This window comes from Myodes glareolus, chromosome 18, assembly GCF_982192425.1.
Source record: "Myodes glareolus chromosome 18, mMyoGla1.1, whole genome shotgun sequence".
Lineage (NCBI taxonomy): Eukaryota > Metazoa > Chordata > Mammalia > Rodentia > Cricetidae > Myodes > Myodes glareolus.
Window position 1 is genome coordinate 19,414,566 of NC_142043.1, and position 11,995 is coordinate 19,426,560.

The 11,995-nt window shown below is 40.3% G+C and overlaps 1 protein-coding gene across 2 annotated transcripts in view; it reads right to left on the reverse strand.

The window, feature by feature from the left end:
* Positions 1–4,018, reverse strand: part of Pkhd1 (PKHD1 ciliary IPT domain containing fibrocystin/polyductin) — a 456,733-nt gene extending 452,715 nt beyond the window's left edge. For both annotated transcript variants that reach the window (XM_087898011.1, XM_087898010.1), the window contains exons 1-2: positions 3,883–4,018; positions 1,272–1,408 (exon numbers count right to left, since the gene is read on the reverse strand). In XM_087898011.1, coding sequence (XP_087754137.1) covers positions 1,272–1,323 — 52 coding nt within the window. In that variant the 5' untranslated portion in view covers positions 1,324–1,408; positions 3,883–4,018. The remainder of the gene's footprint in view (positions 1–1,271; positions 1,409–3,882) is intronic.
* Positions 4,019–11,995: the final 7,977 nt, after the last annotated feature.

The following is an 11,995-nucleotide window of genomic DNA, read 5'->3' on the forward strand; positions in this document are numbered from 1 at the left end:
CTTTAGAGTCCTGCTTTAAGAAAAATTTATCACTCTGATTTGAGCAGTCCAGAACCCCAGCGTTCATCGGGACAATTCTGAATTTCTGCTTCCCTTAGAAACAGTCTCAGAGACACGCTTGGTTCTTACGTGAACTCCCTCTGCTTCTCTTCCCTATTCTCTGTGCAGATGGTCACATTTACATATAAAGTTCACTACTTTTATTCCTACTTCCTTGCAAGAGGAAAACCTTCTTGGAGATGTGCCTGCTTCCTTTCTCCTTTTTGCCACCCTGTCCTCTGGTTTGCCTTCTGGAGCCCAATGGACCACATAGTTAGAATGACTTCCCAGATGCACCAAGACTTCCATGACTTTTCCTTGGATGATCATTGAGGGACTAAAGTGAGAGCATTGCAGAACTTCCTTTAAAATAAAAAGGGAAAGGAGTATGGGCTTGAAATGCTAGACTAAGCTGGGCTTAATAACACCTTTGAGGATATTCATAGACTTGTCATGGTCAAGGCAAAGCCACTTTAAGGAGGCTAGCAAAAACCACTGGGCATCTCCAAATGGTAATAGGCAAACAAAGAGTTGTGTGTTATCTATGGAAAACTGCTTCATTTCCATACCAGAAAATTTCAAGCATAAGCCAGACCTTGCCTGTGGACTAGCCCAGGCAACCATTTGGTAGCTCATTACATACCTAAGAATTGCAGTAACATATTGTCATGACAACCCAAGCATATCACACCATCCTTAGACCCCCAAAGATGATTAAATAATTAATTTTATTCAAAGAAGACAAAAAATATAATAAGATACAGAGGATTACCAAACTCACTGAGAAGTTGAAGGCATGATTAGGAAAAGGTGATTTTAATACAAGCAGCCATTAATCACTAAGACACAATTCCTTAGGGAATAAACAACAATAAAATCTAATAAAAATTATATCTACTAGTTCAAAAATAGATTATAGAAGAAGTCATGTTATCGTTAAAATATGTGAATTGTAACAGCCACCCCTACTGGCCCCTAAAAACTGAAATATCTACTCATAACAATTTAACAAATAACCCCAGATACTCATCAGAGGAAAATAATATTTCAGATCCAGAAGCAAATACTTCAATTCTTCCTTCTCAATTGATGTCTTAACTCACATTTTAAGTGGGCAAATAAAAACTGTATCTACCTACAGGATATAAGCAAGGCAATACTTTCCTATTAATAGAGTTCTCAAGGCGACCTAGTGGTCTGATGTGCGAGCTGTTCACACGCTTTCCACTTACCTGCTAGAAGCAGGACTTCCATACTCAGCAAAGTGATCAGCCGGGCAGGCATGACGTCGAACTAGCTCAGCGCTCTTGAGATGGCTCCAATATTAAAAGCATTTTTCATGTTGATTGATGGAATGTGACTTTTGTGCCTTATTAAGTGTAAAGTAAAAAATAATAATAATAATAATGCCTATATACCATTAATGAGCTATATTGAAACAGAAAACTAAAAGATGGGACAGATGTAGTGCCAGCCCAACAAGTGTAGCTCTCACCCATCCAAGAAACTTCTTTTCACCTCAGATGGAGACCATTACAGAAAGCCACAGCGGTCAGAGTGAAGCAAACTCCTGACTGTGGGGTGCACAGCCCACACTGATGCTTCTACAACACAACCACTACACCTAACCCTCGGAGAACAGGGAGAAGGGGGAAAGAAAGATTGTGAGAGCCAGAAGACCAGGAAGTCTGCTCCAAGATGGCATCTGGTAACTATGACAGGAAGGTTACACTCATGAAATTTCCACAATATGGCTGAGTAAGTAAGTCATGAATAATGACAACACCAGTTGACATGCCAGCATGGGCAGGGGAAATCACATAGGGCCCCACCCCTAAATGAAGAGCTACACTCAATTAAAAACTGCTGGGCTCATCACCTTGCATTTAACATACTTATTCACACACACACACACACACACATATATAACAATAGTTAAGGAATAAGGGGCTGTAAATTTAAAAGAGGGTGTGAGGGGTTAAAGAGAGTCGGGTGATGTAATTATATTTAAAAATAAAAAGGAAGGAAAGAAGAACAGAGGGCTCATGTTTGGAGGCACCCACCATCTTCCTAAGCTCAAGAGAGAGCGAACACATAGGAAAATCATCACTCAGCCCATCTTGTTTCAATAGCTTATTTAATCTATGTTTAAATCAGGTGAAGAATAGTGACATCATTCATTATTTCACCAGTGTGCAAAATATGAATCCTAGAAATAGTTTCTAGTTGTCAGATGACGAGTGACTAGACAGAGGTACCTATAATTTTCTTGCACCCCAGCTTCCCAGCTGCCTCTCCCATGACTGTAAGATTTGAATACTGTGTGATAGCCACAATGTATTCTTCTTAGCAACCAGGAAAGCCTTCCATGTGCTGGCCTCTGCTCTGGCAAACAACCCTCTGTGGCTTTATGAGCCCCTGGCCTCATTCTCCAGCAAATCTTTCCTCAGGAGCTCTTCTCAAACCTCCAGTTCACATCTTGTGAGAGCCGGAGCCGGATACTGTGTACTGCCATGCATGCCTTGCCTCTAGAGGGCACCGTGAAGAAACTCAGAGACCAGCCACCCATTCCCATATGGTTTCAGTGTGAGGGCTGCATTTAGTATTCAAAGATCTTTAATTCATTCGTCCATTTTTATATACCGCACCTCTGATTTTACAGATCTGAAAGGTGTGACTTTTTCTCCATGACAAAGAAAACGGAACCCACACAGACTGGCTGAGGCCTTAGCAGATGCTCTAGGAAGATGGTGAGCTATTCTCCGGCCCCAGTCAGAAGTGAACAGACAAATATTCCTAAAACACTGGCTCTGAGGTTCTCAGAAAGTCTGAAAACTAAAAAGAGTAAATCCATGCTATTACATATACATTATGTAAATTTCTAAGAAAACCCCTTGATATGGTAGTAGTTACACCATTTCAGAAAGCACAGAACGTCCAAATAGTCCCAGAACAAGAATGCCTTCCCCGCCCCAAAATGCATTGAATTTATCATCCAGGTACATAGTGATTAAACTAACTCAAAATAAAAAAATAACATTTAGTTCAGCAGTGGGAAGGTTTACTTCATACCCAGGAAATGCTGACCACCATACTGGAAGCTAGGAACATTAAGAGTCTATTCTATGTACCTGTCCTTAGTCATGGCATCTTTTCAGGTATGAAAGGAGGGCTGAAATTACCAAGTGTTCTTGTACACTGCAAATTTCTTACACTCTTCAGTCTATTTGTAACCTGTAGCAGTCTATTTGTAACCTGTAGTTGAATTGCAAGCATCCAGCTCTCCGTGATAAATACCACAAAAAAAAAAAAATGATGATAAGAACTTGCTACCCAGCCCAAAGGCACAGGATCTTGCTTACAGGGTCTGACAGCATGCGGTCCAATCCGGGCTCATTATTATAGCACACAACATCTTAATGCCTAGTGCAAATCTTAGGAGAGTGGAAATAAACATGCCCGCACTGGGCTTCGCTAAATACTTATTTAACTCTGAAAACAAAACAGTCATATCCACAGCAAGTGTCACTTCCCTGGATGTGGATTCATCAGTCCCCTTGTCCTTCCTAAGGATAAACTTGCTGTCTCTCTATCTCATCTAGGTGGAATGTTTCAATCACAGAACGAGCACTGTACATCCTGTCCTCCTCCTGCTCCTGGTTCTTTCTCTTTGTCTCCTCCTTTCCCTCATCCCTCCTCTCTCAGCTCTCCCTCCTGTGGGAGCCTGAAAGACAAAGTTTTCAAGCTCTTACCGTAGTAGACCTCCCACTTCCTTTTGCCTACTGCAATGACGGCAGGAGATGCAGAGTTAGAAAACAAAGGATGTTCTGAATCAAACCGTACCTGGTTCTGTGCCTGTCTTGTCATTCAAAGGTGAAATCTTTCCTTTGTAAATGATGCCGTGTTATCTGGTTACAGCCCAGCCGGCAGCTACCATGCAGGCAGCTCCCTCACGTTGGACTATAACTCACCCAACCTGTTTCTGTCCTGGCCAAATGGGCACCAGAGTAAAAGTTCACAAATGACCACAGGGCAAGTTTAATTATTAACGTGAACTACTTAGAGACCCACAGAAGGGCCTTTTTACATTTTCCTCTGATTACTGTATGTGTCTCAGACAAGAATTTCAAATAAAAGACCACCCAATGATTGAAAGAATGTGCCAGGAAGACAGCCAGTGAGCCGAGAGCCCAGAGGGAACATCCGAGGAGGAAGGTATGCTCCATGAGGGGTCCGTAGCTATTTCCATGCACTGCACTGTGGACTCTCAGTAATGTATTCACCAGAAGGGCATGGGCCTAAAGATGTGGAGGAACAGAGTGCTTAGCTAGCCCAGTTTAGCTTTGTACTTTCTGTTCTTCTTCCTACCCTGCTTTCTTAACGAGAAGTCTTTGATTCCCACCCTCATTACCCAATGATATTACAAAATGAGTTTGGGCAGCTTGTTATCACTTGATGAAAAATCCGAGAGCCAGCAGACAAGAAGTCAACATCAATTTTATACTTACTGAACATTTGACTTATCTATCCATGCCCCTACTCAGGGAAAACTTGGCAGCCTTTTCCCTGCCTGGAAGAATACAAATATACCTAAAGAAGATACTTCACCAAGATTGAGTTTAATCCAGAGATTATATTACATCCTGGCAAAGGCTAGAGAGATAGGTGTCTCAGAGGTTAAGAGCACTGGCTTCTCTTCCAGAGAGTCTGAGTTCAATGCTCAGCAACCACATGGTGGCTCAGAACCATCTGTAATGAAATCTGGGGCCCTTTGCTGGCATGCAGACAGAACACTGTATACATAATAAAAAATAAATCTTTAAAAATATATATCATATTAAATTAAACAAGAGCCCTACAGCTATCCCTGGAAGGAAGAACCCATTGCATTTCTGCCAAGTACCACAATATGGCATCTACTGGAAAGCCAATGGATCTGGCAGAGCTGCAGCTAGTAAGGTAGAAAGAAGACCAGGTGGAGGAGGCTATATATAGATGTGAAAAAGGAAAATTAGCAGGAAAGACGAGACACCTGATGGATATCAATAACTTTGACATTCTTATGCTTGACTTCTTCCTTCTGGACCAACAAATCTACGCACTTCCATCTCATACCTAGGAGGGTGGTCTGCATGGCTCTCCCACTGTACTTGATGTCTTACTGGTTTCACAAATAGGGCACATCCAGGAGTTCAAAGGTGATCTGTTTCTTTCTAGGACTCTACTGTTCTATAGACTCGAAGTGATAACTAGGCTTCCGTATTGGCAATATATAGTCAACAAAACTTGAATGTAACTTGGTAAATGAGCACTGGATAGGCTGGTGCTGCCCAATAGTATTTAACTTATATACGCCATTCCCAAACTGTGTGTATGTAATTCAAGGAAAATTAGTTTTTATCTCTCTGCAAACCAAAACAGATTGCAGTATGCCTTATAGAGAGTGGATTCGCCCCCATAAAATGAAATTTTATTTATTAAATTAGGAATGTATTTGAAGAAAAACACTTGAGTAGATTTGGGTGGGTAATGGGAGCAAAAATTTGAAAACTAAGGATGCTCAATGTCATTTTGGTTTGGGCTTTTCTCCTCTTTACTTTTTTTTTAAAAAAAAATGTATTAATTGTCTTCAACTTATATACATATTTCCAGTAGAAAGAGGGTATATCATCAAGTGAGCAGCACACTAGCATGACTTTCCACTGAAGAACTTCATTAGGCAACAGGAGCCCCAGAGCAAATTCTTCTCATCCTCCAAGGTCACCTCTTGTGAGAGAGTTTACACAGCTTCACCTCATACTGTGTTGTCAGAATCCGCCCGAAAACAAAGCCTACCCTTTCCTTTCTGTGAGATTGACTCAGTTTGTCTGCCTTCCTGTTCTTCAATCCGCTCTTCTTCATTAAGAACAAAATAAAGTCAATCAAATCCCCCTGAGTTTATTCTCACATTATCACCATGTGCTCAGATTTGAAACAACATGACTCTGCTTCACCAAAGGTCCAACCTATGGGTAAAATACCAGTGTTGGGCTTTCTTTAACAAACTTTCTTTCCCATCAAATAAAACTACTCAAAGATATCTTGTTCTTATTGCTTCTGTCCTAATCCTTTTTGTCAATTGGCCTATTGTACAAACAGGAAGGCTGCTTACCCAGAAGATGTACTGTGCTGATCTATAACTTTCTAATGAGAGTTACAGCATCTAACAAGTCCATGGTGTAATCAGAGACTGTTCATTCATTGCCTGCCATCCAGATTTGAAATAACCACACATAAACTTAATTAAATCACTGCTTGGCCTATTAGCTCTAGCTTCTTATTGGCTCTCTTACATCTTAAATTAATCTATTTCCATTATTTTATATTTTACCACAAGGCTCTTGGTTTACCAGCAAGGTTCCAGAGCATCTGTGTCCTACAGCGGCTCCATGGCATCTCACTGATTCTGCCTTCTTTCTCCAAAAATTCAGTTTAGTTTTCCTGCCTAGCTCTACTCTGCCCTCTTACAGGTCAAAGTAACTTCTTTAATAACCAATGGTATTCACAGAGGGGAAACCCACATCACCTCCCCTTTTCTGTCTAAATAAAAGGAAGGTTTTAACTTTAACATAGTAAAATTGCATATAACAAAACAGTTATTAAGCAAGAATTACAGTTATAATATTTATATCTACTTTACCTTTTATCATAACTAAGGAAAACTATAACTATTTATTCTTAAACTCTATCAAAGACTCCAGAAAAATATAATATTACCTAAGTACACAAGAAGTGCATTGTAAGCAACTTACTAAACTCTAGAATTGACAGAGACATCTTGCTGCCTTGACAGTCATCCAAAGTTCATCTATACATTGGAGCATCCATCTTCAGCCTACAGGCCCATAGTATCCAGTAGACTTTCCCATGAAGCAGGAAATTGCAAAGACATTTTCACCTATATTGGCAATTTGTTCATCACTTTCTTCTGTGTCCTTCAGAATATCTTGCAGACTCTTTCATGAAGCAGGAACCCTGAAGGACTGTCTTACCTTTAGGCAAGTTCAGCAGTCATATTTCTGTAGGACTTGCATGGCCAGTTCATAATCATTACATGAAGCAGTTCAAGTAAGAGCAGTTTCTGGCCCAGATGGCTAGCAAACTCCATAAGGAGCCTCATCGATGTCCATCTTCCTCTTGAAGTAGATTGTTGTTGCCAGGAGCAGAAGTGTCTCAATGTCATGAAAAGTCTAAGTTCTTAAAACATTTTAGATGCCATATTTTGTAGTCTTTGAAAGATCTGAAGAATACCTATCCATCTAAAATATATCTTTGTGCATCTAGAAAACCTAATTAACATGACTACAAGTTTGACTATTATAGATGAATATACATTTATCTATATTTCTTAATTATACATTTTTAAGTGAGCTGCACAAACACAATACCTTAATTAAGAGCAAAAATATACATATAACAAAATTGATCTTAAATAATACCAATAGACCAAGATCCATACCAACATAAATCTTTATAGTATATCCCCATTTAAATGAAAGCAAGCATTGATAAACAATATTTGGAAATTTTGGGCATAGCTTTCTCTAAACTGATTCCTGCCTTTTTGTTGGGTGAAGTATTTGGATGGGGGGGGGGGTTCATGGAGACCTTTTGGAATGTCTTGGTCCTTCAAGCCACATTAGTCTGGAAGAGATCCACAGGCTCTCATCCTCTGTGGAAACCCCTTTCCAAAGCAGCAAATCCTTAGGCCCAAATTTTGAAGTCAAGATACTTTTAAAATATATAGATTGGTTCAACTTAGCAGCCCATACAATAAAATATCTCTCTGTACTTCGCATGCTCACAGCCAAAAATTATAAAGAAAACGTAATAGTACACATAATCCAGACTCTCTGTGTATACTCCATTTCACATGACTTATTTTTCTTACTCTATTACTTTTTCTATAAGTTTAATGCTTATTTTATTATCTTCACTCCTTTAACCTACGACTGTCTATACTCTTATATTATAACTGTCTATATACTCTTTTTTCTCTCTCTCAAGCCTACATACATTTATTTAACACCGTGACCCATTTAGAGGTCTTTTTTATCTGAATCTTTCTTTATTGTGTATTTGTAATCATTCTTTGACCAGGGGTGCTTTTTTCTTTTAAATGCTAAGTGGGCTTCACTAGGACTAACTCCAGAGTCCTGACTGCTTACTCTACCCAGTTTAACATGTTGGTAAGCATGCTCGCTGCCTCTGAGAGTCATTCTCTCCACCCAAGATCCCGGGTCACTGTGGGTCTGTGTCACCATTAAGCAATTTATAACACACTGCTTACAACCCCATTAAAGTGCTTGGCCTCCTAAAAGAGCCAGAATTCGTGCTGGCAGCATAAACCAGGAAGCCGCCGTTCTGAAACCACACGGATTCTTTGCTGATATGGTCTTGTATTGGTTTAATAAAAATGCTGATTGTCCAATAGCCAGACAGGAAGCATAGGTGGGGTGACCAGAATGGGATAATTCTGGAAAGAGGAATGGCTCAGTCTATAGTCATTATGCAGACAGCAGAGGAAGCAAGATGAGAATGCCTCACTAATAAAGCTACCAAGCCACATGGCTAGCACAGACAAGAATTACGGGTTAATGTAAGATGTAAAAGTTAATTAACAAAAAGTCTGAGCTAGTAGGCTAATCAGTTTTTAATTAACGTAGGCCTCTGTGTGTTTCTTTGGGACTGAATGGCTGTGGAACCAGGTGGGACAGAAACCTCTGTCAACACCATGGGTTATCAAAGATGAAACGAGCTCATAAAGCCTGGGAATCTTGGAGATGCAGTCAGCTGTCCAGTTGTTCTACGCACTGATGTCTGGAAACATATGATGCTCTCTACTGCAGTCATTCTGAGGACATCACCAGTCTATGGAACTGCACAGAGCAAGTTCACACTGATGACAAAGAGTTGTCAGAAAACCATGACACCAAGCAAATCGCATGGGTTCGGGGGTTTTCTCAATACATAGGAGTCACAGTTTTGAAACAGAAAAAGTTCCACATTAACTAGCATGGCTGATCCACTGAAATCTAAAAATTTAAAAATAAACATTAAGAGACTTGAAGCAATGAATATAGATATACGGTATTTTTAGAAGGATCTTATTCCAGGAGAAAAATAACACTTTCTGTAACTTGGCACTCAGAATAGCTGGATGTTGGTTGTTCTCCCAGTTTGATTCCTGCTTTGTCAGACTAGACACATGTTACAATAGTTGGTGCTTCCTAAATCAGAGAGACTATGTTCTTTGAATTTGGAGCATCTGTAAGGGATGTGAGCAGAGCATCACATCATCACAGGTCACTTTCTGAATTACAGTGCAGTTCCTTCTTCCTGCTTCAGCAGAATTTAAAATAAACCACACCATCAGGGAGCAATACCACCAAAGCAATTAATTTCTTTCTGGTTAGTACCTTGTTACTGAGGTCCAGAAGCCCAACTGAGATTTCAGAAATGTCTCCCACACTTGGTTTTGAAATGGTGAGTACACATTTCTGTAGCCCAGTGGAACACTTGCTATATTGTCAACTTTTTACATCTTAAACAAATGTTCAAAGTGGAAGAAATTGTTTTACCCTTTCTGTAACATGTTGCACAGTTAAAATAGCATAGTGGTCGATACCACATGAACAATACAAGTGAGGATAATCCATGAGAATAATGGAGATATCAAGTAACCAGTCAGATCATTCAGGAGGCAATTATCAATTAGCATTACAAACTATCCAGATATCTGATTTGAGAAGGTAAGTAGCATGGTAGGTTTTTAGAAGCTAGCCATAAATTCTTTGTCAATTCTATCTTTAAATATAGACTCTATCATTTCTCACCTTATGGATCTGAATAGATCTTTGACTCACTCACTTAACACCAGAAGGCAGCAGCAATCCCACATTTGACTACTATAAATACAAGACAAGCATGTGTCAGATACTCACAATTTTTCCAGTCCTGGGGGTTGAACTTGGGACTTCAAACATATTAACCAAGTTCTTTGACACTAAGCTTATCCCCAGCCCCCTTTTTGACTTTTATGTGGGAACAAAAATCTTCCTAAGTTCCTGAAGCTGACCTTAAATGCCCTTCTGTTGTCTAGGCTGGTCCTGAAGCTTACCTGCCTAGGCCTCCTGAGTTGATGGATTACAGGCCTGTACTTCTAAGCCTGACTTTAGAAATTCAGCATCTCAAAACCTTTCAGTTTCTGCTCTCCCACCACTGTCAAACCATGTTGCACATCTCTGAGGGTTAGTTGAGTAAAACTGAATAGACTCCAGCAGTTGAAGGCAGTTTCCATGTTATTCATAGAAGTTCAATGTAGCAGAAACTCAGGAGACATTTGTTGAATGCCTGAGTGCATGTTACCAGGAATACTTACGACAGACGTCTGCTGTGAATACATAAAATTACTAATTTTACTGAGCTCTCTGTTTACTTTTTCATTATTTCACTTACTCATCAGAAAGCTCTACCTTGCTTATTTGGACTCATGGTTTAAGGGTCACATCCATTTTTACGGGTAATTAACAGTAGAAAGAGGATGAGACTGTCCATATTACATTCACAATCAGAAAGCAGGGATTGTCTTAGTCAGGATTTCTATTGCTGTGTAGAGACACCATGACCACAGCAACTCTTATAAAGAAAAACATTTTATTGGGGCTGGCTTACAGTTGCAGATCGTTAGTCCATTATCATGGTGGGAACCATAGCAGTGTGCAGGCAGACATAGTGCTGGAGAAGGAGCTGAGAGTTCTACATCTTGATCAGGCAACAGGAAGTGAACTGTCTCACTGGGAGTAGCTTGAGCATAGGAGACGTGAAAGCCCATTCCCAAAGTGACACACTTCCTCCAGTGCATCTACTCCAACAAGATCACACCTCCTAATAGGGCCACTCCCTGTGTGACAAACACTCAAACACCTGAGTATATGGAGGCCATACATATTTAAACCACCACAGAGGTGAATTCTGGCCCTCAACTCAGTTTCTTCTCCTTCACCCAGGACCCTGGTTCATGAAATAGTGTCACCCACATTTTGTGGAAAGTCTTTCAACCTCAATTAAGTGATCTTAGAAACTTCCTCACAGGTATACTCAGAGCTTTGTTCCCTCAGTGATTCTGGATTCAGTGAAGTTGGCAACCCATATTATTCATCCCAGGGGATATCCAAGAAATAGTGAACACTTCTGTGAGAAGCACTGGAACCTAGGTGGCACAGGTCACCTTACGTGACGCATTTTAGCCACATCACAGAAATAGTCTTCTTCCATGTAGGTTTGGGAAGGCTGTGCATGTTTTTACATCACTCAATGATAATAAAAGACACTAAGAGATAACTGACGGCTATAGAGTAATAGAGGGAGAAAATGTACATAGAAATGAAAGTTCTGGTAATGACCTTGGAGAAGGAAAGAGTAGATAAATGGTAATGACTACATTTGCACTAATACTACTAACAGTGACTCCAATTCTAGCAGCAGTCAGAGCTCAAAGGAGACAGAACAATTCTGATATGAATATCTCATATAGATAAAGAGAATTTGACTAGTGATATAATGTGATTTAAGGAAACAGCAAAGGTGAGTGAGGTCCTAGTTTGAGCAGTTATAAAAATGGAAGTGGTAAATGAAGGAAGTCACGGGATGGGGATGTTGGCACGTAGTTTATATCCCATTGCTAGACAATTGCACCCATCCATCACTTGCTGTGCTTCCTTTATGGTTGAACCTTTCCCTGGAGAATGATCCTCAAGCTGTGGGGACCACCTTGCCCCAGAATTCCTACAAGATTATCTACCTCCCTCAACTGCTCAGGTTCATTAACTAACTAATGAAGAATGTGAGCAGCCAGGCCCCTCTCCTCAGGGATGCCTCCAGCATCCCTCCACCCTGGAGCTCCCTGGGGATCAGG